The sequence below is a fragment of the Giraffa tippelskirchi genome, chromosome 8, assembly GCF_054371585.1.
Source record: "Giraffa tippelskirchi isolate mGirTip1 chromosome 8, T2T-mGirTip1v1.2.pri, whole genome shotgun sequence".
Taxonomy (NCBI): Eukaryota; Metazoa; Chordata; class Mammalia; order Artiodactyla; family Giraffidae; genus Giraffa; species Giraffa tippelskirchi.
In genome coordinates this window covers 129,359,792-129,387,151 of record NC_137282.1, presented here as the reverse complement: position 1 = coordinate 129,387,151, position 27,360 = coordinate 129,359,792, and the positions used below count along the sequence as shown (strand labels likewise).

At 42.7% G+C, this 27,360-nt stretch overlaps 1 protein-coding gene across 4 annotated transcripts in view; it reads right to left on the bottom strand.

The window, feature by feature from the left end:
- Positions 1-3,868: 3,868 nt before the first annotated feature.
- DNAH8 (dynein axonemal heavy chain 8) overlaps positions 3,869-27,360 on the bottom strand; it is a 326,388-nt gene continuing 302,896 nt past the window's right edge. For all 4 annotated transcript variants that reach the window (XM_081523221.1, XM_081523219.1, XM_081523218.1 and 1 more), the window contains 5 exons: positions 24,148-24,304; positions 19,978-20,130; positions 19,705-19,894; positions 6,273-6,394; positions 3,869-4,289 (listed from right to left, as the gene is read on the bottom strand). In XM_081523221.1, coding sequence (XP_081379347.1) covers positions 4,002-4,289; positions 6,273-6,394; positions 19,705-19,894; positions 19,978-20,130; positions 24,148-24,304 — 910 coding nt within the window. In that variant the 3' untranslated portion in view covers positions 3,869-4,001. The remainder of the gene's footprint in view (positions 4,290-6,272; positions 6,395-19,704; positions 19,895-19,977; positions 20,131-24,147; positions 24,305-27,360) is intronic.

Below are 27,360 nucleotides of genomic sequence, written 5' to 3'. Positions count from 1 at the left end.
CAAAGAATACAATTTGGCACATTTTAACATGTCTGAAATCACCACAGTCAAGAGAATCAACACATCTGTCACCCCCAAAGTTGTCCTCCTGCTCCTTTGCAGCCTTTTTCTCCTTGCCTGTCCCCCAACTCATCACTGCAGATAACCACTGATCTGTTGTAGCTATAGATTAGTTTGCTTTTTCCAGAATTTTATATATAAATGTAACTATATATTATGCATCTTTTACCTGGCTTTTTTTCACTCAGCATAATTATTCTGAGATTCACCCAAGTCTGTTCATTAATAGCTTGTTTCATGTTACTGCTGAGCAGTATTCCATAGAATGGGTGCGCCATAGTTGGTTTATCCATCCAGCTGTGGTTGGAATCAAGTTGTTTCCAGTTATGGGCTACACAAATGGAGTTTCTATGAACATTCATGGGTGAGCCTTTGTAGGCACAATGCTTTTATTCCTCTTGGGTAAATGTTTAGGAGTGGAACGCCTGGATCATATATTCAACTTTTAAGAAACCATCCAATTGTTTTCCAAAGTGGTTGTACTATTTTATTACTATATTGCCTCTAGCAATAGCAATATATGAAAGTTCTGGTTGTTCTATATGGGAAAGTTTTCCTTGGTAAGAGGAACAACATGAGGATGAAAATATTTCATGTTCCCTCAACATGAAATAGCCCTAATAGCATAACGAATTGAGCAAGTTGAGTGATAGGGTCGGGAACAGACAGAAATTTTACTTTAGGCCAGCTCATGGAGGGCTTTGGTATTTGGAGTACATGTTACAGAAGATGGAAATGTTTCAAAGGCTCTTAAGGAGGACTTTACACAGTCTGGCCTCTTTCTCTGGACATTCCATGTGGTTTCCCATCTGTATACTGTTCTTTCCCTCACACCATTCCCTTCCTTAGAATGCATCCATCTACTATCTTGGTACCAGCTATGACCAAGACTCAACTGAAATGCTACCTTGTCTTCAAGTTCATCCCTTGCCCTGAGTTTAACCATTCCTTTGTACTTCACCCATGGCCCTGAGTCACATTCACACTACAAGTGAGTCCTGTATTCACCTGAGGTCTTTGATGAAAGAGAGTGGGGCCTATTCATGCAACATCACCCTCGAGACCCGTTCCTTTCACAATATATCTCGAGACACTTCTCTTTCAGTCTTATTTTTATGCAAAGTCCAAACTAAAAGAACATTTTAAATCAACAAAGGCACAAATCCTGTTGCACATTTTGCTGAGACCAAAACGAGACTATGTGGACTGACTCTAAGGAGGAACCAAAAATTACTTTTTCTCCCTTCCGGCTTCAGCCGGCTTAACCATTTAGTCCTTGGTCTTTTGCTCTTTTATGCTCACCAGGTCTCCCTCACTCAAGTGTGGCAAATTATGTAATTAGTAAAAGAACAACAATTTTTCTGAGAAAATAGTTATGTGCTTATTCAAGTTCAATGGCTCAAAACATCTAAGGCAACCATTAAGCAAGCCCAAAGAAGGCAAGCTGACCTGGACCCCAGCCAGCTCTGTACAGCTAGGGAGAGCGGAGGGGTACCCATCATGAGGGAGACTAGTTTTGGGGGCACCACTTGGAAGCCAGGTGTTCGTTCCTGAGGAAGCCTCAGCACCCATCTCTCTCTCCTCTGGGTTGACACAGAACAAAATAATCCACAACAGTTGAGAATTCCCAGGAAATGCTATGTGTGTGGCTTCAGACAGTCTGATCCATGATCTCTGTTAGATTCACACCCTTCTCATCTCTTTCCCAAATTTTTCATACGACATTCAAGTCATTAGAAAACATTGGACTGGGACGTCCCTGGTGGTCCAGAGGTTAAGAATCCGCCTTGAGGGCTTCCCTGGCGGCTCAGTGGTAATCTGCCTATAACACGGGAGATGCAGGTTTGATCCCTGATCCAGGAAGATCCCACATGGGAGCAGCTAAGCCCGTGCTCAGCAGCAAGAGAGCCCACGGCCCAATCTCGGCAACTAGTGAAAAGCCCACACAGCAGCGAAGACCCAGCACGGCCAAAATAAACAAATAAAATAGAATCCACCTTGCAATGCAAGGGACGTGGGTCTGACCCCTGGTGGGCGAACTAAGATCCCACATGCAGGGGAGCAACTAGACCCGCGTGCCACAACCCCTGAGCCCATGTGCCCAGCAAAAGACCCTGCACGATGCAAGGAAGATCCTGCGTGCTGCAGCTAAGACCCAAAGCTGCCAGATAAACAAATAAACGTATATATATTTTAAAAAAAGAAAAGAAAACATTGACTCTAATTGTTATTCTCTGAAAATATACCATGACATCCAGGGGGTTAGACAATGTGATTTGCTTCAGTAATTTTGGCAACTGAATGGGAATATGAATAAAATGTGCTTTATTTCAGAACGTGTAGTTCAGTTTGCTGTAATGTGTTTTGCTTCCGCTCTGCTCACCCAGACAGAGCAGTTGCTTCCAGATGCTAGGTTCTGTTCGGACAGTCTTTCTAGAGGATGCTATCTTTTTAGTGTGACTACAGGCTGAGGGAAGAGCCAAAACACTTGGGGCTCGCTTACTTGACTTCTTAAAAAACGGTCCTGGAAAGTGCTATGGCTTTGACATTGAATCAGGCTCAAGAGCACACCAGAGGCCATAGCTAGAATACATTGCACCCCATAATGCATTTTCTACTGTTTGAAAGTACACAACACCAGGAGTCTCTAACCTTTTTGGCACCAGGGACCAGTTTCATGGAAGACAATTTTTCCACAGATGGAGGAGGGTGGGATGGTTTAGGGATGATTCAAGTGCATTACATTTATTGTGTACTTTATTTCTATTACTATTACATGAGTTCCACCTCAGGTCATCAGGCATTAGATCACCAGAGGCTGGGGACTCCTGCTCTAGACTATGGTGGAATTTCTTCTGGGTTCTTCCCTAGACACTTCACCTGGGCTCTTGCTTGGCCATCTCTGGTAAGGGTGACCCAGGGATGAGAGGGGAGCAAGGCAACTTGAAATATCACCCTCCTTCAGAACAGGCAGAGAGGAGGAAACTTGAGGATTTAGCTGGGGGCAGGCAAGAGGATTCTAGATGGGAAGACCATAGAGACACTTCTTCATTAGCCAGAAGCTGCCCGAACGTTCAATATAAGACCCCATCTGTTTTGTTAAATTGACAATTTCCTTTAGCAGGAAATAAAGGTTCATATCGAGTTTCAGACTAGCTACGGAGTAAGAAATAGCTCCACTTTTTAAAGACTTTGCTGTTTAAGGCATTCAGCATATAACCTAATTTCATTTGATGGAGTTTGTTTTTTCCTTCTCCATTTGCTGCCTAGAAATGTGTGCTTCATTATCTCCTGTGGAGTTGGAGTTGGGAGGGGAGAGCTAGAGACTCAGAGCTCTCTGGGCCTCAAAAGCACTTAAAAATAATATTGAATAAAATTAAATTGCAAGGGCAGCCATCCCAGTGGATTTTCTGTCTCAAATATTTCACACCACCAGCTATAAGTCCCAAGGGGGTACTGACTGGACCCCTCCAGTTCCCATTACACAAACATGGACAGAAGGCCAAATGCAAACAACAAGCAAAAGATAATATATTTGCATAAACTCAGGCTTGGGTCGATGTTATTCAAAGGAAAGGTGGGTTTTATTTGAGAGAGACGATTGCATCTACTAGACTTTTTCGGGATGCAACAAATTAATACTTATAGTTTTTAAAAATTCAAATCTTTCAAAGTATTCAAACATGAAAGTAGGACTTTACCTAAAAAATAATTATAAAGAATATGACTGCCTGGAATAAAAAAAAACTTTACTTTTGAATTGTCTTTCAAAATATTGATACGAGGGAAAACATACACATACAAGTGATTGTAAGATATCAATTTTTAATTTAGAAAGAGTAATCAAGCAATTATCAGGGAGAAAAACATGCCTCCCTGAGTCTCTCGACAGCACTGACTGCCCATGTGGCTCCAAGGGCCCTCAGAAGGTGGAAAGGAACTTACTTGATGTCACACAGAAGGGCCACACCTCTCAGGATCCAGTGATCAGGAGATAGGACTGTTCGCAAATACACTACAGTGATGAAGGTCAAGTCAGTCCGCCTGGGCTTCTTGTATATGGGACACACGTACAGCTTGGGGTCCTTGGGTGCCGTGGAATTGATAGCAAAGATGTGCAGCACAGGCAGCTGTGTGAAGAGCACCTTGGGGGTGGATTCCGTGAGCTTCCCATTCCGTCTGTCCCAGGCCGCTCCATCCATGTACAGCCCGTAAATATATACGCCTTCCTGGAAGAGCCAAGCAGAAGATAACAGGAAGTTTTAAAAAGTTACCTGCTGTGAGATGGGCACCCAATGCTGTAACGAAGGTCATTGGTTTGGAAAGAGAATGCACAGCAATCTTAAAACGCTGCCCAAAGAAGAAAACACCAGTGGATGCATTCCTTGGTGAAATACTGAGCCCAGTGTTCCTCTGCCGCTTAGCTGGAGGCTATGGTCTTCCCTGGTAGCTCAGCTGGTAAAGAATCCGCCCGCAATGCAGGAAGACCCTGGTTTGGGAAGATCCCCTGGAGGAGGGCATAGCAACCCACTCCAGTATTCTTGCCTGGAGAATCCAATGGACAGAGGAGCCTGGAGGGCTACAGTCCACGGGGTCACAAAGAGTCAGACACAACTGAGCGACTAAGCACAGCACAGAAACACAGCTATAGAAATGCTCCCATTACTGGCGATTTGAGCCTGGGGGTGACTGGCCTGGGACCGAGGACTCAACCAGCAGCGCCAGATTGTCTCTGCTGCAAATGAAGGTCTCTGACGGGGGTGTTCTGAGTCAGTGTGGGGTGGGAGCACACAGGACAGGATTCAGAGCTGGGTGCCACTCGGGATCTCAACCTGCACTGAGCAAGCCCACAGGTGGTTCTAACTTCATCTGAGCGCCCCCAGAGGTCAGACATAGAGCAAGAGCAGAAGTGATGGGCAGGGTGGGGGAAATTGGTCCAAGAGTGGCTGACCTCATCCTGTATCTGTCTTTCACACAGTAGGACCTATCCTTGAGGGCCTCACCAGTAAACCAGGAGACAACACACACACACACACACACACAGAACAAAATGTAAAAGACATGAGTTGAACACCAGCACATGCTTGTCAGAGGGGCTGCCTAATGAACAGCACTGACTGAGGCCAAGTGCAGTGACCGGATGTGAAAGGTCACTGTGGGCTGGAGTGCTCGGAGAGGGTTGTGGAGGAGAAGGCTCTGGAGGGTGTGCTGTGCTTGGAAACACAGAGGAGAGAGGGTGGGCATCAAGAGAGGCAGGAGGGTCAGGAAAGTCCAAGCATTTTATTTAGCAGCAGGTTCAATGGTTATAAAATAAGTTAGGGTTTAATGGTGGAAGACTGTCGATACCAGATGGAAGAGCTTAAATTTTTATCTTGTAGGCAGTGGGGAGCCATAGAACATGTGCTCAGTAAGAAAAAAGTCTAAACGGAGTCACGGGGGAGACTCCAACAATCACGTAAGCTCATAAGATACAGTTATGAAGAAGATGGTGACCATTTTTCCATTTCCAGTGAGGATTGGGTAAGAGAAAGGAAATCTATATTATAATAAAAGAGAGGGAGGTTAGCTGCAAAGTGTTTTCTAAAATCCCCCAGGTGGGCTAAGAGTATAAGAACCATACCTCTTGAACCAAAATCTGAAGTACATGATTTGACAGTAAAACCATGGGTAATTCCAGAAAATTAGCACATTAGGTATCATCATTAAGTCAGTGGCACGGTGTGGTGTGTGCATCACGTCCAACTCTTTGCGACACCATGGATGATAGCCCGCCAAGCTCTTCTGTCCACAGAATTTTCCAGGCAAGTTGTCCTTCCACCCAGGGTCCTGCAGCTAAGAAGGGACATGGCTGGAACTGGCCCCAGAGCTCAGGACTGCTAGTCCTATTAGTCTCTACTGCCCTCGACCCTCATTAATTCTGTGAGTACCCCACAGCAGTGGATGGAGACGTGCAGAAAGTCCTTTTGAGCACACACAAATGTAACCTGTAATTACAAAGAACGCAGTCTGGGGCCTTCCTGGTGTTTATCATTCATTCCCATTCTGGCAAATGCAGGAGGAGTTGGCATTGAGGTCTCCTGGTTACAACCAAGGAAACCCTCCCTGCAAAGCCAGAGGACCTGATGGAGATGCTCACAGGTCCATGTTCAGCAGAACTTGAACTTGGAGCTCTGGCTCCAGAAGTGTCCCTGCTCTTGCCCAGTGGCACCTACCACAGGGGGTGACGTGACCTCCTCCTTGGTCTGCCGCAGAACTTCGTTGTGGATGGTCACGGAGTCCAGGGCCCAGCCTTTGTGGGCACGGGTCACTTCTTGCCTCATTGCAGTCAGGAAGCCTTAGAAAAGGAGAAAGAAATGATCCTAATGCCTTGGTGCAGACTAGTAACAAGAGGGGGAGTTGTGTCGTTAGCTGCTTATCCATCTCCAGATGTGTGCCCATCTGAGAGGAGCTGAGATTCAACCTCAGAAGGGATGTTTCTTTCAATGTTTTGTTTCAATCAGCTAAATATGTCTTGCCAGCAGACAGCCGGAAAACAGCACCGTCTCTGCCTCAGACAAGGTCGCGGTTTGAAATTCCCCTGGGATTTCAAACCACGCTCGTCTTCTAAGGGTTGTAACCCAGTGCTAGCTTATAGTCTCTGTTTGAAAACCCAGTATCAAGGAATAATATTGGAATGGTAAAATATTCTGACAACAGCATTCCAATTAAAACTGGAATCAAACCATTATCAAGCGCCTATTTGCTCTAATGGAATAATTTCATTTAGTCTAGGAAATAAGGCATAATGCCAAAATAGAAAGCCTGACTTTCAATTTGATCAAACAAAGCAATCACACCGGAAAGGAACGCTCCATGTTTTAATGTGCATAATACAGTTATTTTAAGACAATACATGGTTCTGTATATTGTGGCCTTTCTTTAAACGTAATATTTGCAAATCATTGCCATGCAATTCAATTAGAGAAGTGTATCTTGGAAAGTAGCATTTGATGTTTAAAAACTATACCTTAAACTTCAAAATGGACTTCAAAATCTTAGGATATTTTACCTGTGACCTATATATTACAATTTGGCCTCCATGTTAATACTGGAAATCATGAGGCCCTTTATTCACAATCACAAGTAAATTTTGGAAGTGTGTGTCCCTATTACTCCTAGATTCATGAACTGTGAGAACTTTAATGCACAAACCAACATGAAAGTGGTAATATTTTATCAGGTTTGAATGGGAGTGGAAAGAAGAGGGAAAGTTACAAGGCATAATGGCAGGCAGTGAGTTAACACCTGTTGGAATTAGAAAGAAAGAATAGGAACTCCCCTGATGGTCCAGTGGCTAAGACTCTGTGCTTTCAACCCAAGGGACCCAGGTTCAATCCCTTGTCAGAGAACTAGATCCCACATGCCACAGCTAGGAGTTCACATGCTGCAACTAAAGATCTTGCATGCTGCAACGATGACCTGGCACAGCCAAATGAATACTTTTTTTTTTTTTAATAAATAGAGTAGGACTCTAGCCTGCTTAGTGAAAACGTCAAGTTCTCTCCATTCTCAAGTCCCACCCTCATTATTGTTAGACACTTGGGGAGGCACTCATTCATTTATTCATTCACTCATTAGCTAAGTCTCTTAGAAGTGGCCACCATATACCAGGTTGCTAGAGGTGAGATGCTCACAGTGATGAAGAGGCCATCCATGGACCCTGCATTCAAGGAGCTCAGTCTACAGGGAAAGTGGACAGAAGCAGGATATATACCTTGACGTCACTATAAGTAAAGAGGTGAGAACAGAATGGACCACTGAAGAAGACAGCTCAGGGAAGGCTGAATTGAGAAGATGAAGTCAAAGACTGGTCTTGAAAGTAAGAGATGGGATGATTCCAGTTAAGGGAACAGCATGTGCAAAGGCACGGAAGTCTAGGCCTACAGGTGAGGCAATAACGGCAGATGAGGTTAGAACAAAGTCAGAGGCAGGGTTTTGCAGGGTCAGACTTTGGACCTGGTGACTTTGTGAATGGTGGGAAGCCACTGATTATTTGAAGCAGGCAAATAATTTAGTTGTATTTGCATCTTATAAAGTTTCCTCAGAGCTCTCACTAAAAGCAGGATTTAGGAAACTCAAGAAGAACCCCTGCATTAACCCAAAAGAAAAGTTGGTCAATCAACCAGAGGCCCTAATTGAAGGTCTTTTTTTTTTTTTTTAGGTCCACTGGGAGGCATATGGAACTTCCCTGACCAGGAATCGAACCCATGCCCTTGGCAGTGGAAATGTATAATCATAACCACTGGACCACCAGAGAAGTCCTATAAGTGATTCTTATAAAGTTAAAGTTTCATGAAACTAAGAGTGCCTAGTAGGAAAGGATGGTTTTATGATGCAAAGTGTTAAATACAGGGAGTAGGAAACATGGTAGACGTTTGCCTGGCAGCAATTTCTGGTCAAGACCCATCTGTAGTCCACATGTGGACTTACTTGAGATGATCTGATCAAGCATGTGATTACATCAACTTCCACTTTAAATACTGGGGATCCCATTGTTTTTAGTAGTCAACATGTCATGTGTTTGGTAGTCAAGTATATGCCATGCCATGATAACTTGCTTTAGTTGTATCCAGCTCTGCAACCCTATGGACTATAGCCCTCCAGGCTCCTCTGTCCATGGGATTCTCCAGGCAAGAACACTGGAGAGGGTTGCCGTGCCATCCTCCAGGGATCTTCCCGATCAAGGGATCAAACCCGGGTCTTTTATGTTTCCTGCATTGGCAAGCGGGTTCTTTATCACTTGCGCCACCTGGGAAGCCCAGTCAGGTATATATGACCACAGTAATAAAATCCAATCCTCCATTCTAAGTGACTCCGTGAAAATGTCATTTTCATCACTCAACTTTAAGCTTGCATCCAAGTAGAATACTCAGAATTAAATTGACCCTATTTTATGATATTTTAAAATTCATCATTGATCTATGAATCTACAAAGTCATAATGCATAAGGCATGAATAATGATTATAACTTTCCATCTGCACTAGTTGAAAAACTGGATTTTTCTATAATATTTTAAGTTCCAAATTGAAACTTTGACCTCACTTGCTATGGCACTCATAACAATGTAGTAGATGCCAGGTGAGGGGGTGAGAGAGATTCTCTCTTATGTAATATACCCAAGACAAGGACCTCAGTTGATGGTGGAGTGTTCTGAAAAAGTTCTAGTATGTTTAAGGAGATACCACCTTCTCTCATCTCCCTGCTGGGGAATACGCATGATGTTGTCTGGCTGACTTCAACAGTCAGCCTCCTAATGTTTAGGAAGCACTCTTGGTATGCCAGGAGATGAAATCTAGAATGCACATTACCTTGAGCTATTAAGAAAGGAAAATGTTCAATAAATAATTTGAGGCCTGAGAGCAGAGGGTAGGAAACCGTTCCATGGCTCATTCCCACTGAGAACATGGAGAAGATACATATTTTTTTTTCAAGTTTTGATAGCTTTTTTTTGGCCTCCTAAAAAGAAGAACATGATCTTGCAGCATTCAAACTGAATTGCAAATCCACTGAATTGCTCTTTATCGAATTTTAAAAATGAATGACCATCTTTCTTATAGACTGATATCAAGTCTAATGAAATCAAAATCTCTTGTTTTCTGAAACCTATATAATTTTAAAAGACTATTGATATATTTTTCTTTATAAAAGCTTGAGAAGTAGTACTTTTGTCTTGGCACTAATTTAATTTTAATAATTCTTAAGCCAAATTTCAATCATCAGTGGTGGGAAAAGTGATTCAGGCGTTCATGTGTTTGACTCAGAAGTGAGAAACAAAAAGTTGGGGAAAGTCCTCAACAAAAATAATCTATTTTTCATGAGATTTAACCACCCACGCAAAAATGGGTGATTTAACCATTCAAACATCTGAGTGTCATGTGAGCTAACTGAGGTGCTTTAAATTTTCTTTGCCCTTGTAACTCATCCAGTATAATGAATTCTTAAAACACTTGTCAAGCTTGTTCTTTTGCAAAATATACTTTTACGCTTGGATTATACTCTGGAAACTCAGGTCTAAAATAACACTTGTTATGTCTTAATTCCTGTAATAGTCATGACCTAACATTTCAGCAAACAAACTACTGTTGTTTGACCTGTGCAATCAGTTGGCTTGAAGAAAGCTGTAGAAGGCTTTGGGTATCAATTCAAACAGGGTCTTGGAAGTGACAGAATAAATAACTAATCAGCAATGCTATTGTTGTTGCTCAGTCACTAAGTCGTGTCTAATTCTTTGCAACCCCAAGGACTGCAGCATGCCAGGCTCCTCTGTTTTCTACTGTCTCCCAGAGTTTGCTTAGATTCATGGTAATACTATCTAACCGCTGCTGCCTTCTCCTTTTGCCTTCAGTCTTTCCAGCATCAGGGTCTTTTCCAATGAGTCGGCTCTCTGCATCAGGTGGCCAAAGTATCGGAGCATCAGCTTCAGCATCAGTCCTTCCAATGAGTATTCAGAGCTGATTTCCTTTAGGATGGACTGGTTGGATCTCCTTGCAGTCCAAGGGACTCTCAAGAGTCTTCTCCAACAGCACAGTTCAAAAGCATCAATTCTTCTGCGCTCAGCTTTCTTTATAGTCCAACTCTCACATCCATACATGACTACTGGAAAAATCATAGTTTTGACTATACAGATCTTTGTCAGCAGAATGATATCTCTGCTTTTCTGTCTAGGTTTGTCACATCTTTGCTCCTACCAAGGAGCAAGTGTCTTTTAATTTCATGGCTTGCAGTCACCATCCATAGTGATTCTGGAGCCCAAGAAAATAAAATCTGTTACTGCTTCCACTTTTTCCCCTTCTGTTTGCCATGAAGTGATGGGAACAGAAGTCATGATCTTAGTGTTTTAAATGTTGGGCTTCAAACCAACTTTTTCACTCTCCTCTTTCACCCTCATCGGGAGGCTCTTCAGTTAGTCTTCCTTTTCTGCCATTAGAGTGGTAACATTTGCGTATCTGAGGTTGTTGACATTTCTCCCCGCAATCTTGACTCCAGCTTGTGATTCATCCAGCCCAGCATTTTGCATGATGTACTCTGCATAGAAGTTAAATAAGCAGGGTGACAATATACAGCCTTGATGTACTCCTTTCCCAATTTTGAATCAGTCAGTTGTTCCATGTCCGGTTCAAACTGTTGCTTCTTGACCCACATACAGGATTATCAGGAGGCAAGTAAGGTGGTATGGTACTCCCGTCTATTTAAGAATTTCCCACAGTTTGTTGTGATCTACACAGTCAAAGGCTTTAGCATGACCAAGGAAGCAGAAGTAGATATTTTTCTGAAATTCTCTTGCTTTCTCTATGAATGTTGGTAATTTGACCTTTGGGTCCTCTGCTTTTTCTAAACCCAGCTTATACATCTGGAAGTTCTTGGTTCACATACTGCTGAAGCCTAGCTTGAAGAATTTTGACCATAACCTTGCTAGTGTGTGAAATGAACACAATCAGGAAGGTTCTTCTCTATTTCACAAGGAGTTGGTTGGTATTCTGTAATGATGATCCTATAGGCAACACTTTCTTTCCTTTAATAAATGAACCAGTCCTTAGGTAATGAGCCTTTGGTTGTTCAGTATTTCCTGTCTTGTCAGTTACGAAGCCTCCCATGAGCATTTTGGAAGATGAGCAGAAATGATGTTCCTGCCATAAGATTATGACAGGCAGTTTTTTCCCCAAAATGAGAAGCAAATGCAGTTCATTGGTAAGTTAAATAAAAGGTCAGAAATCATTAAGCAAAGATGACGATGTTTCACCCAGTTGAATAAAAATGCCCCAGGCACCTTTCATGATGCTTTGCTCAATGCTGTAAGGTAGGGATCTTAATCTTGGCTGAAAATGAGAAATATCTGGGAAGACTTTGAAACCTCCAATTCCCTGGTCATAGCCCAGATAAGTTAAATCAGAATCTCTAGAGGTGGGATCAGGCTTCAGTACTGTTTTAAGGCAGGGTTTCTCAAAGTTCAGAGTTAACGCCAAGGGAAAGATCGCTTATTAAAATGCTGGTTCTGATTCAGTAGGTAGGTTGAGGGTAGGTCCTGAGGATCTTCATTTCTGTCAAGCTCCCAGGTGATGTTGCTACTGCTGGCTGCTGGACCACATACTGGGTAGCAATGGTCTAAGGCCCAGGTTCCTCACACCTTAGAATGACCAAAAGATATTTCAAGACTGATTACATAGACTCTAGTGAACTCATCCCCAGAGGTTGTGAAGTCACTGGTTTGGGTCCCCAGGGATTGGCATGCATTAAAACCTCCCCACATGATTCTACTGTGTGGGCAGGATTGAGAACCTGCTCTGTAAAAAATATCTGCATGACAGGCCAATAAGAGATCACGGATGCATATTTGTTTGCAGAACAAATTTGGCAAGTGGGCAGAGACATGCCCTATGATACAACAAAATATGAGGAAGGCTGTCAGTAATGCAAGCTGAGTCTTTCCAGAATCCCCTGATAGGCATATATTTTCTGAAATGCTGTTAATCCAGGACACAGAGTACAAGCTGGAGCACTGGGGCTAATTCTCTTGGCCCGGTTGGGATCAGCCAACCCTGCTGGGTCTCACACGTCAAAATGTCATTCTGTAACTGCTGCCCCTTCCCTGCCCCTTCTCTGCTACTCTCTGCTTCCCCTCCGCTTCCTCTCCCTTCACCCAACCTCACACCTCTCTGCTCCCTCCCCAACCTGTACGCTGTGCCCTCTGGAGCGGGTCTGTGGTTAACAGACTCTTCCATGTGTTCCATGTTTGCACAGAACATTCTCTCCATCTTCTTGCCTTTCCTGGAGGCTGGCTCAACCCTGAAGACCCTGTCCTCCCCAACTGCCCCTCCACCCTGGATGAGAATCTCCGCTGTTTGGACAATCACCCTCCATCCACACACCCCTCCCCTCACTGTCCCTGCCAAGTGTCCACTGGTCCCCATTCACGGAGCCTCTGCCGCCTTCTGGGTCTCTTCAGTATCCCACTCAGCATCTTGACGTCTCAGTTCTAAAGACCTGCTCCTCAATTCCACCCCCTTTTCTTCACTTCTTTCCCTATTTAGTCTAGACCAATCTTTTTCATCACTCACCCAGCAGAACTCCAGGGCTAAACAAGTCCAGGTGTCCTTCTTCTTAAACCTATTCCAGGCTGCTGAGCAAAGCTAAGGCCAGCACACAGTTGGCACCATGGTTTAGCTACCACTAGCCTTGATGGGATTGTCAAAGCCACCTAGCAATCCTTTTCTCCTTAGCCCTCTTTCTCAAACTTCTGCCACTCTCCTTAAATATCTCCTCTAACACCCTGCTCCTGAGATCACTTTGCCTCCTCAAAGGGAAAAATAGAAAGCATCAGACGGGAATTCCCTTAACTTCTTGCCACCATGCCAGCAAGCTCATTGGCATCTACACGCATTCTTTCCTTGTTACCTTGTTACAGCGGGTGGGGCATCCCTCCTCCCGCCTGGAGTGCATCCCTCCACTTGGGGACCACCCCTTCTGCTTCTTTCACCCCCTTCTGGTATCTTTGTTCTCCCTCTCTCCTGGCTTCTTCCCACCAGTATTTGAATAGGCTCAAGCTTGTCCTACCATTAAAAGAAGAAGGAAGAAAATGTTTTCTTCTGACAACTGCTCCTCCAACTCCCTTCTTCTTTTCCGAGTCAAATTTCTCGAGGGAATTTTCCATGCTGTCCATCCTCACTCTCTGTCTCCCCATTTTCTGGTCTCTCATTCACCCTGAAATCTGACTCCTCCACCTCCCCACCCACTCCACTGAGACTTCCCTCGCCCGCAGTCTCCTGGTTGATAAGGCTATCTGGCCATTTGGGGCCCTACCTTACTTGACCTCTGGCAGCATCTGTCCCTCCTTCCCATCCCCTCCCATCTTCCACCACACTATGCATTCCTGGTTTCCCTCTTTCAAGCTGTTAGGGTGTGAGGGACTATTTACAAGAGTCAGGGTGATCTGGAGGGTGGGCATGTACAAGCAAACAGAGCAGAATCCTGGTGAGGATGGTTTAGGGGGAAGATGGACAGATGGTAGTCCTGGTGAGGTTTACAGAGGATGGAATAGTTCACGGTGACAGTTGGAAGTAAGAATCAGAAGCTAACACTGGGACTTTTGATGAGTTTGTCATAAGTAGAGACAAACAACTGCATCTGTGAGAAGGACTGAGGTCATCAATGAAGGGACCAGGGCCAAGTGAAGAACTTGCCTGCGAACAGCCCACAAAGTGGGCTGAGAAGCAACCCTCTGAGAGGTAGGGGGAGAACCGAGGCAGGTGATGGATGGAAGCCAGGGTGTGAAATGAAGCTAGCAGGAGGATCACTAGACCTGGTGGCCTTGGAGAGAGCAGTTTCAGTGTGGTGATGAAGCCAGCCAAATGACGAGGAACTAGAGGGCTGGTAAGGACGGTGAGCGTGGGCAGAGACTAGAATCATAAGGGATGTGGTTGAGGCTAAAGCCAGTGCATCAAGGGCCCCCCCACAAAGGTGAGAAGGATGGGCTTTTATTCACTTGGAAGTGTTTCTAAGGTGTCCACAGTCCTTCTCTGGTTCTGGGATTCAGAGTCAGGGCAGTGAGTGCTATCACCCAGATTGAGGTCTGGAACCCTGACAACCCTTCCCCTAGATTTCCTCAGATGTTAGGGATAGCTCTGGGGCACACTTGGGATTGTTATAAGATTACAAAAAATCCCCAGTCCCTTCCAATGCTAAAGTTCTATTAATAAGCCTGCTGTACTCTTCTGCCCAACAAACATCAAGCTTTTATGACTATCTTCAAGATAAGTATTCAGAAATTGCTGACAGCTGCCAATGTTGCCCTAAAAACAAATACACAGGACTTCCCTGGAGAGTGGATAGGAGTCCACCTGCCAACACAGGGGGGCACAGGTTTGATCCCTGGTCCAGGAAGATTCCATGGCCTGTGGGCAACTAAAGCCCATGGACCACAATGACCGAAGCCCATGTGCTGCAACTACTGAAGCCCGAGCACCTACAGGCTGTGCTCCGCAACGAGAGAGGCCACAGCAATGAGAAGCCTGTCCACCACAAGGAAGAGCAGCCCCCATTCACCACGACTAGAGAAAACCCACATGCAGCAACAAAGACCCAGCACAACCAAAAATAAATACGTTATTTTTTTAAAAAAGAACAAATACACAGGCAAGAGGTTATAGGTGATTTTTACAGGAACAAAAGATAACAAGACAAAAACTGTCCATCTCCTTGCTTCAGTAGACTCCCTTCTCACTGAAAATCTTGATTTGTAATAGTGAATACTAAATTGCTACTGATATCTGTTAACAACAGACCTGGTGCGGCTTGTTAAGACACTGAAGAAAACAGAAAAGCTAGAGCAGTTTGGCATCCAAATGGCATCACGTTCCAGACTGAGTTCAACACTTGGGAAATAATGCCAGTGCAGGGTTCAGTCTCACACAGAGGTGTGGGACCCAGAGAGCACGTCCAGCCTCTGCCCCCCTTTCATTTACAGCACCTGTGAGTCACACCAAACTGAATGGCAAAGCAAGGCTATCAATGAAAAGGTTCTGGAGGGCAGGCAATTCCCTTGGCTTAAAGTCAAGTGCATGAATGCTCATAATCTCTGAGTTTAAACACATCCCTATCTATGACACAGAATCTAAGTCATGTGTACATGATGCTCTGAAAAGGTACACCTGTGGGAACGAGAGACCACATAATCCTTCAAGAACACTGAGCAGCACAGTCTTAAATGATGTGTGTGTGTGCGCGCGCGTGCACCAGTTACTGCTGGGAAGCCCCAGTGGAGCACAAAGGTTCTCCTGAGCCTGAAGTGGAGGCAGTTCCACGCAATGCCCAAAGCTGGGCCATGGAACAAATGTCACAGGGTCATGGGCACAGAGAGCTTGACCACTTTAATAATCAAATCTAATCGCCACCTGAGTGAGCTCGTCAGTTGCTACAGAAATGATTGTGAAGGGGGCTGAACACACGAGATTAGTTCCAGGGTGACTGGCTGACGGCCTCTTCAATAGGACAAAATATCAGACCACCACTCGGCGACAGAACAGTGCTACCAACAGGGTGAGCTCAGACACAGACTGGGGTGGGCCAGGGGAGGCAAATGAGGCCCATCACCTGTCCCTGCAGCATCACTTAGGCCCAAGGGATGCTCACCAGGGGCATGACGGGAAACACACATCAGACAGTATCAGATGCCAGGTAACATTACAAGAACACAAAACGGTCATAGGTGAAAGAAACATTTTCAAGTATTCTACAAACTATGGCATCTTAGCAAACTGCACTGAGTTTTACTTAAATCGTGGTTTCTTTAAACAATTTACTTAGAGACTTCCCTGGTGGTCCAGTGGCTAAGACTTCACTTTTCAATGCGGGGTATATGTGTTTGATCCCTGATCTGGGAGCTAAGATCTCACATGCCTTGCAACCAAAAAGCCAATCTATGAAACGGAAGCAATATTGTAACGAATTCAGCAAAGACTTTCAAAATGTTCCACATCAAAAGAAAAATCTTAAAAAAAAATAGCCATTGAAAAATAATTTACTTAAATGTTTTGAGCCAAAAAATTATTTCATGGAAGGGGACTGGGTTAGAAGATATAAAACCCAGGAGTTACACCATGTTGAGAAATCAATTGCTGAGGTCAGATGGTGACCAGAGAAGCTTCCACCTAGAGAGGACTTTATCTGCTTGCACGCTGCCTGTGAACATGCATGGGGTTGCTGCAACCTATCTGATTCGGCCAGGTAAGATGGAACTGAAAGTGTAAGATGGAACTGAAAGTGATTTGTCTCCCATGTCAAGAAAAGGCAAAGGAAGCAGAGAAGTGATTGGTAGGTAGGGAAATCTGACTTCCACTCTTCTGTGCTACAAACAGAAAGCAAGGGTGTGTAAAGGTAGGATGTTTGAATAAGTGCAAGACTTTCAGAGACATGGAGAGCCATGAGAGAAGGAATCCAAGTTCAGTTTAAAAACAGAAATAAAGAAAAAAAATATAGAAAGGATCAGTGTTATTAAAAAGGCAAATAAGAAAACTGATTTGTATTTATATTTCTTTAAATGTTGCTCTGGTTTGTAATACTTCTTAATAAATAGTAACAAATATTAGTTTATATTTATACTTTGCTATTGAAAGTCACATTTCTAATGGAAAAAAGCAATTGCTCAAAGAGACTGTGCTGTGATATACAACTTACCCATCTATGTCTATGGAAAGCCGTGGATAAATCAACCCACTCCCATGGCTTCTAAATGTTAAAAATACATTTAAGGATCTCACTTTTTCCCTAATCACTGATTTGAAGTCTGCCGGCACACCTGCCCACCTGTATGTCCCTCCTGCACAAGCGGACGAGTCCAGGGCTCCCTGCCCATCCTCCCAAGTGGCCGCTCTCCCAAGGCTCCTGGTCTTGTGCTTGGCCTTCAGCCTCAGCCACCGCTACTTCCCACTCTCTCAAAGATCCCCATTTAATCACTCCATCAGCTCTGCCTCCTCCTCTGCACCTGGTCAAGGTCTCAGGCTGTCTCCCTTGGACCTGGTAAGAGTCTCATTGCTGTGGACATCCTTCTTTCAGTCTACACTTTACCTCCTCCTCATCTTTGGTGACTTCCTGTTGCCTTTATGATGCAGCCCAAACTCCCCTGGAAGACCTCACGCCCCAGCCTCACCCCTCTGACGCCCCTGCTCCTGTTTCCTGAGCTCAGGCCACACTGGTCTTCTCTCCTTGGACATGCCTCGTCTCTGCTCAGGTCTCTGTCCGGGATGCTCTTATCTCCAGCCTCTGCCTCTGCGAACTGCACTCACTGGTCCCGGGTACGGCTATTCTCAAGCCCGGCCTCGGAAGAAGGTACCTCTCTGTCCTCTGTGCCCGTGCGGCACTTGGTTCTCACGCGGGTGGGGCATTTACCACGTTATGTTAAAGTTGCTCATGTTTCTGTCCTACTGACCAGATCATGGGCTCCTTTGGGGCAGGAATCGGGTCTCAGATCTGTCTCTACTGAAAGCACCTAGTGGATGGGCTGGCAAATGAAAGGTGGTTGGACAATCCTGATTAAGTTAAATGTTATTTCTTTAGGCTTCTAAGCTGGGAATCACCTGGTGACAGCTTAGTCAAATTGAGGGCTGGTATGGAGCAAAGAGACTCACAAGTAGACACAAGAATCTGAGAACCACAATAAAAATTGTTTTCCTCCCAAAATTCAGTGGGAATTCTGGGAGAAAAACAGATAAGTGAAATCTTGGGGCTGTTCTTCACAAATCTAAAGTCTACTGACATAATAATGTGCCATGTATTGGGTTGGCCAAAAAGTTCGTTTGGGTTTTTTCATAAGATGGTACAGAAAAACCCAAATAAACTTTCTGGCCAACCCAATATAATTTGCTAAGTTCCTAAAAACCACCATGATTAATGTTTTAAATTTAGAAAATGTTAAGGCACTTCAAAATTCATGAACTGAATGAATGCATTTACACAGAGACCAAATAAGTGTCTATTTATTAAGTATTATTTATACAAAGAAAAATGCACAACTCATAAGTATAAAGCTTGATAAATTTTCACTGTGGGAATATAGCCCTGTAACCAATATCCAGATCAAGATGTAGAACATTCCCAGACCCCCTGAACCTCCTTGTGCCCTTTGGCAATCACTGCCCTTTCCCACAAGGGTAACCACTATTCTGACTTTTGACTTTGGACCTGTTTTACCTATTTTGGTTCCTTGCATAAATGGTATCATACAATATACATACATCACAAAGAATATGGTATACATACATTACAATGTGTTCTGTTTGACTTCCTTCACTTAATATTATTTTATGAGATTCAACCATACTGCTGAGAGTAACGATGCACGTGTCTGCTAAGCTGCTTACGGAGTAACGACAGTATACCCTAAATTTGTAAGTGTGAACACTTCTTAAATGGTATTACTAACGGGCCTATAAGGTGCTGAACTTTAAGGAACCCAGTGTCTCTTCATTCTGGCCAAGAATTACTTGAAAAAACTATCCATGTCACAGTAAGAAAAAAAATTGTTGCATTTCTGAACTTTTATGAACTCTATGAGATCTAGTCTGAAACTTAGTAAACATTTCTATAATGAAGGAATATATGCACTGGGATCATAAAGCACTTTTTCAGGGGAGGGGAAAAAAAAAAAAAACAAGCAAGCAGGGACAGATTCTGGAAGTTCACTGAATAAAACTTTTGCCACATGGTCATTTTTAAAATCAGTCTAATTTTCTGAGCCTTAAGAACATTTTTCTTTGCATATTCTGGTGCTTCATTTTTGTCATTTTCATAAACATTTAAAAACTAGTGTTTGAACAAAATCTTTTCAGTATTTCACATTGTCCTAACCACAGACTTGTTTGCTTAAGTGCGTGAGAAGAAAAATGGAATTTTACCCCCATATTGTGGAAGCAATATGGCAGACAGAACTTTAGACTGAATTCATAAAACAAATATAGAAGGTTCATTTGTTGGTCTACACCTTTGAAAGCATAGTTCTAGTATGCAGCAAGCTGTACCTCTATACTGTACTGTGTAACATACACTCATTACACAGTGCTACTATACAACCACTCATGACTTCCAAGTTATCCTACAGTCCTATGAACACCTACCTTGGGGATTGAAGAAACCAGTCATCCAGAACACATTGGGCCTCCCTTCAAATATCCAGGTGGAAAACTGAGAATTTCTTTCCAAAAGTTCAGTAAACCAGAAGCCCAGTGTGGATGAGTCCCAGGACACTCTTTTCCAGATCTGGGGTATACGGGCATCGTACATGTTGTCCAGAGCATCTCTCAAGTTCTGGAAAAAAGACAGAGTTAAAACCTGAGAATAAGAAAATTCAACAAAAGAGGGAAACGGCTACTGAGATGGTCACAGCTCACCTCACTCATAATGATCGTGCCTTCAATGGCCAATTTTAGATCACTCAGGCTACTGCGAAGTATTGAAATGACTTTTTGCATTCTGTCAATTTCTTGTCTGAGAAATATGTTCATTGAATTAAGATGCCCCATCTTCATCAAACGAGCTTTCACCTAACACAAAGCATACAATAATAGAGATGAAAAAAAATTATCTGTCCCTTCTTTTCCAAGGATTCCTTTCCTTTCTCTAGTCTTTTTCCTCTGGATGTATCTCTACAAGCCCAAATGAACTCTAGAATATCTCTTGCAGAACCAAATTTGCCATTAAATTTCCCATTTTCTGGGCTTCAAAAACTACTGTTCAGCTAAAATGATCTTTATTTCTTACTGACCGTACTTAGTTGATAATTGGAAAAGTACTTTGAAAAGCTGAAATAAAATTTTACTTTTTTTCCCCTTTTGAATGATTAAGTACTAAAGTGTCAGTTAAATATTCTTTTGCAATTTAACCTTTGTAAGAGTACAGTCTGGAATACTTTTTCTCATAATGCTTGTAGAATCATTATTAGAAATGTCACAGAAAGTGAATACAGCCAAAATCTTTACAGAACAGTTACCAATAAATATGATTGGCTGCAGTATCCTAACTGTTGTTGCTCTGGCTAGGGTGACTAAAGAGTGCTTTTCATAATCTAATCAATGAAAATATTTGATTTTGTGGGAGGGCCATAAAGCACCTGTCATTTTTTCCTTCTGGTATATAACTTATTGGCCATTTTGAAGAGATCAATATAAAAGCATCTGGTCACAGGAACAATAAAATATAACAATTATTGGGAAATAGGCCAATACATATACACATTTCAGTTTAGTGACATATGCCCCAGAAAAGACTGGCTATGGATACTGGCAGGAACTCTTGAGAGATCTGAACCTTCTGCTGGCTACAACCAAAGAAACACCGGAACAGAAGGGGTGAGGATAGACCATGGAGTAGGAGGGAAGCTGGGAACGCGGTGCCAGGCCACAGGGTCACCAGAAAGCCAGGAAACGGCCGCGTTCTCTGCTGGAGATGCCCACTGCCCCCTCTTGAGCCATGGGAGACTAGAGACAGATGGGCTCCAGGCTCATCTGGACCGCCCTCCCTCCTCATGGTACAGAACAGGTTTTCTGGCATGGTGCCCATGTTTCCCACTCAGCAATGGCCATCTCTTATTAACTGCAGCTGCGCCACTTATAGCGTATGAGGGACAAGAGGGGAACAGTGATGTGAAACTGAACACCTGGATGGGACTACCTGCACAGGCTGAGCAAGTGATCTTGAAATCCTGGTTAAATATGCCAGCGTGCATGCTCAGTTGCTCAGTTGTGTCCAACTCTCTGTGACCCCATGGCCTGTAGCCCACCAGGATCCTCTGTCCATGGGACTTTGCAGGCAAGAAAACTGTAGTGGGTTGCCATTTTCTCCTCCAGGGAATCTTCCTGATCCAGGGGTCAAACCCGAGTCTCCTGGGTCTCCTGCATTGGCAGGCAGATTCTTTACCACTGAGCCACCTGGGAAGCCCCCTAAATGTGCCAGTGGAGGTCCCTAACCCAGTCTGCCATACCAACCTTCAGGTAGTCACCTAAACTCCTGGTTCCAGAACTTACGGCTTTGCAGGCTTCATTGCTCTGTTCTCATCTTGAGCCCTTCAGCCTCCACTGGCTAAATCGCCTACATATCATCCTGTTTAGATCATGACTATGTTGTGGAAATTAACATTTTAAGGAAAAGGGAAATTATGGAAACACTTTTGCAACCAACACAAGTGAGAAATCAAGCCCAGGTGTTGGTTTCACTATGAAATCAATAGCCCAGGTAGCTCTGATACGCTAACAGCCCCAACAAATCACCTTGCCCGACACTTAGGGTTTTAAAAGAGACTTCTTTTGCAACAGACACATGCTTAATGTGTCTTAAAACTTAGATTCTAGAAAATCTAAAATCAGAACTGATTTTACTTGCAGTATCATTATTGTTTCAGCTTAAAATTGTCTTTTTATTAATAAGTAAAATATTTGATGTTGTCTTACACAGAACTTTTTTGTTTCTGAAACCAGCTAGTCTTTTCTACAGTAATATGTTTTTAAGTCAATATAGTAATTATGTTTCAATTAACTAAATTTACTTTACAGCCACATTTTTAAGAACACATCTCTTCTGTAAAATAAAGGACACTAAAAAGTAAATAATCCTGGAAGAGGGGGCTGCTTTAGATGTCTCTTGGTACAAACTCCCTCCCATCTAATAATCCATTTAGGGACACCCCCTGCTGGGATGATGCCAGAACAGCGATATTGGTGAAGTAGTCCTGACTATTCCAAGGTCTTGAAACTCTCCTCTGGTAATACCAACTTGCAGTCTAGTCACACAAAGTATATTTTATCTTTCACATGCTGCCTTTAAAAATCTTTGAAGACAGGTGTTATGACTCATCTGTCTTCTGATCATCTACAATGGACCACACACCAAGTATGGACTTGTAATACTTACCCACTTAAAAAACATTTTTCTCCCAACTATAAACATCTCTACGTGAAGTCATTGATTTCAGTATCTTAGCCAAATTCTTGGTACTCATCTACACATCAGATGCAAAAATTGTTTTAAGAAGCAAGAAAATGTTTTTTTTATTGCTGGGGGCACTGACTTCAGGTGGGAGGGCTGTAGCCCAGGCAGCCAGGTCTCCCAGACTCGGGGATGCTGGACAGGGGAGACACAGGACCAGAGAAATACCTCCATGAGGGCATCAGCCTCTCACTTTTTGGTTGAAAAGCTAAAATTGCCTCAGCCCAGTCTTGGACTCAGGTGAAGCTCACCATCAGTAGTGAGGGGTGGAGACTGAGAACAGGAAAGAGGAGGCCCTGGATGGCCTGACTATCTTCTTGCTTGAAGAAGGAGGATGTCTTACAGGACTTTCAGACTGCTCAGAAATTTTACCACAATTAAAGATTTATTAAGATCAGCAGTTCTCAAAGTGTGGTCTGGGACCCCCAAGGCTCCTGAGCTCCTTTTAGGAGGTCCGTGAAGTTAGTTGTTTTCATAGTAATTCTAACACATCATTTGACTTTTTACTCTCCTTCACTGAGGAGTGTCTAAAGGCTGTATGACCTGTGGTGTCACAGCAGACGGGATATACCAGCAGATACGAGGATCCAGCTGTCTTCTAGTAAACCAGATATTAAAGATATGTACAAAACCCTCACTTTCTCTTTGAATGGTTTTGTCTTGGAAAATATACTTATTTTTAAAATATAAATGTTATGCTACCATATGATGGGTTTATTGATGTTATTTCACAATAAATTAATATTTTTTTAAATTTTAGTTTATATTTATAATATATTAAATATCAGTCATTATGATCCATATATGGGCTTCCCCGGTGGCTCAAGCAGTAAAGAATCCTCCTGCAATGCAGGAGACATGGGTTTGATCCCTGGGTCGGGAAGATCCCCTGGAGAAGGAAATGGCAACCCACCCCAGTATTCTTGCCTGGAGAATCCAATGAACAGAGGAACCTGGCGGGCCACAGTCCTTGGGGTCACAAAGAGTCGGACATGACTGAGCACTCATACACATAATCCATAAAAGTAACAGCTATTTGGGGTCCTTGATCATTTTGTAAAGCAGTCTTGAGATTAAAAAAAAAAATTTGAGAAAAAACGACATTGATTAACAAGCAAACATCTGCGAGGTTCAAGAAGTAGAAAATTATTGCCACCCAAACTGGAGACTGAATTCATGTAAATGGCTTGCTTTCCTATTACCTGGCTGAGAGGACAGGGAGAATGAAATGCATGGAGGGCAAGAGAGAGAAACAAGGGCTAAATTAAATAATGGGACAAAGCAAGCCTGGGTAAGACAGACAGGGAGAGTCTCAATCCAGAGGGTTAAAAAACCCAAAGACAGAGGAACCCAGTGATGGGCAAAGGGTAGAGAAGAGGCAATTGAGAAAGAAAATGAAATAGGAAAAGTACAGATTGTAATTTTTCAAGAGGCTTGAGCAAGGGTAAGCAAGAGAAAACCAAAAAGTAAAAAAGGATTGAGCAGGGAGAGGAAGCGACTGAAATGTCCTGTCCGAGGATTGTGCTCAGCCTTGCGGAACCCAATGACAGCCCTGTGCGCCTGGGGAAAGGAGAGCTCACCTCATGGGGAGTGTAATCAGGAGGCAGCTTGCTCAGCATATCTTCAGATAACCTGTAAACAATGGCTTCCCGGGTCTCTCCCACGCCGCCTCCACTCTCTTTGGGCTGAATGTTGGTAATTGTCTCAAGCACAGCAGAAGCAGTGTTACTCTGGTAACTGGCAAAAAGAACTGAACTGTTCAGAATGTAGCACCAAAATGCACCTTCAGAGATAATTATCAATGCTAAAACAAAATGATGAATCCACTTAAATCCAGCCAAAAAAAGGAAAAAAAAAAAAAGGAAACTTTACCATCAATCTATGGGAATGAAAAAACTTGAGATCCACTTTACTTCCTCCTATTAGGACATCAAGAACATCACAGAAATGAAAGTTCTTCATCTTCAGGGAAAAAGATTCCCTGAATGCCCTTAATAAGCCAAAGCAGTGCTAGCCAGCCTTGCTTGTACCAACCTAAACCCCTCAAGTTGAACAAGGAGCCCACCTCCTTTTATTCTCCCCTGCTTATGGACTGGTCCTAAGCATCGTCTGTTATATGGCAATTTTTTTAGCATGAAGAGCACTGCTCATATTTCTTCTCTGAATTATAAATTACTACATTTCTTGGGTCTTTTCTGTTTTGTCTTCTCACTTTCCCACTTGTTTTATGATTCCCAAAGAGATGTATAGGCAGCACTTGTCTAAATGCAGCTACTTATCCTTAAAATTCATATATTCAATAAAGATTTACTGTGAACCCAGCATTGAGTTAGGTATTAGGAGATGGTGGTGAACAGTTCTTTTTCTCTAGGAAAGAAGGGGGACATTAGTCAATACTATTGTAATAAGTGCTGTGCAGAAAAAGAACAGCATGGTTTAAGATCATATAGCTTCTCTCTCTCTCATTCTCACTCTCTAGCTCTTTTTGGAGGGACTGACCAGATGCTCTGAGGTGCACAAACTTAGTTTTTGTCCCAAGGTTGCTGATCGACCAGCAGTCTAAACACACAGATATGGTGTGTATGTGTATGTGTGTATAGCAAGTTACACCAAGAGATCAGGAAAATTCTCTCTTAAAACATCATATAGGGAATTCCCTGACAGTTCAGTGGTTAAGAATCCACCTTGCAATGCAGGGGACGCAGGTTTGACCCCTGGTCAGGGAACTAAGATCCCACATACTGCTGGGCAACTAAGTCCATGAGTGTCACAACTACTGAGCCCATGCACTCTGGAGCCCGCACAACACAACTAGAGAGACGTCCTTGCACTATAATGAAGAGCCTGCTTCAGTGAAGGATCTAAGACCTAACGCAGCCAAAAATAAACAAATAAATATATATATTTTAAAAAAGTAAAACTGCCTTATTTTAAAAAAGGTCATATGTAAGTTGAGACCTGAAGAATAAGCAGGTCAGCCAGACAAAATAGGGTGGAAGTGGGAGGCAAGAGAGGACATTCAGATAAGAGGTAAGGCCTGGAGGTGAGAATGACTTCCCTGCATTTGAGTAAAAGAGACAAGGCCAGTGAAGCTGGAGCTAGAAGGAGAGGTAAGGATATAAGGCAAGGACTAGACCATGCATGGTCATGTGGGCTGTTTGAAGAATTTGACATTATCCTAAAGGCAACAGGCAACCACAGAAGACTTCTTCAGCAGGGGTATGGCAGAACCAGATTTAAATTTTTCTGTCTTTCTTGAACTCCTAAATTTACCATCTAGAAACGTCTCACAATTAAACTGCTTTGAGTTACTGTTTTGTTTTGCTTGTAAATTTTGTCTCTTGTCCAGATGCAAACCACATTTACATTTCCTTATGAAAGAGGTTAGAGGCAAATTTAAAAGGAATCCAACAAATGCTTAAGATTAGTGATTTGTTTTTCTGTTGTATTTCCTTAGACATAAAATAAACCTTCGTAATATAGCTATATGTATAAAAATTTTTAATGTGCATATCTTTTAATCTATCAAGTCTACATATAAGAATTCATCCTCAAGAGAGAACCAGACATTTTAATTTCTGACAGTATAGTGCAACTCTTACCCTGAACAACTCCCTTGAAAATAGCTAAAAATGCTGGATAAGACATGAAAAACATTACTGAACTGGCAAGAAACTAAGAAATTCTCAGGATCAAACGAAATATAGAATGAAAGCTGAGATCAAGAAAGATAAGCCAAATTTTACCCTGGGGGCATCAACTAAACCCTGGTGTTCCAAAGTGTCTGTTGGGATGGTGCAATGAAAAAAGAGGTAAGCCCTATGCCCAAGGAAGAAAGCCTAATAGGAAACTCCTGCATAAATCTGGGACTTCACAGGGCTAATCACTCAGTGTTAGGGTCAACTAGAAATAACCCCCCTATCAGAAGGGGAAGGTAGGTAAACTGGTCTAGCTTAGTGGGAAAAAATCTTTCCTAAGAATTCTTAATTTGTGACAGTAATTAACATTCATTCATATGACTTGTGTGATCTGAAAAACCTCAAGCCAAAAATTTATTTTAAGATGGTCCCAGGAAACCTCAGGTGGCACCTGGTAGACGCAAACAGAAATCTTTGCTGGAACAATATGCCTTCGAACCAAGTCTCAAAGAATCCAACAGTTAATTTCCAATAAACATGAGCTCACAGTCAGAAGTTAAAAAACTTGTAAAGAAACAGGCATTGTGAGAAAGAGCCAATTAAACAGAAGGAAATAGAACCAGACCTGCAAAGATCTCAGATAGTGAATTTTCAGATACACATTATAAAATGTTTTTATTGTATTGAAAAACAAAAACCATGATTGAAAATATAAGTACGATACAGGAAACAAGTATGAACAGTATTTTGAAAAAGAGCCAAATACAACTTATGAAAATTTTAAAAATTAAAGCTTGTATTAGTTTATTCCATTGCTCCTGTAACAAATTATAAAATAAGTGACCTAAAAACAACACAAATGTATTATTTCACAGTTCTATAGTTAATAAGTCTGATACAGGTCTCACTGGGCTAAAATCAAGGTGAGCAGGCTGGGTTCCTTTCTGTTGGCTATTGGGAAAGATCCATTTCCTTGCTCATTTGAGTTTTTGACAGAATTCACTTTTTTGCAGTTGTAGGACCATTGTCCCTAATTCCATATAAGGACTCTATATGGACTATATAGAACTTAGCCCTATAAGCTATAAGGACTCTTCCTAGTTTCTAAGGTCCATCTGTATTCCTTGGTTCATGATCTCCTTCCTACACCTTAAA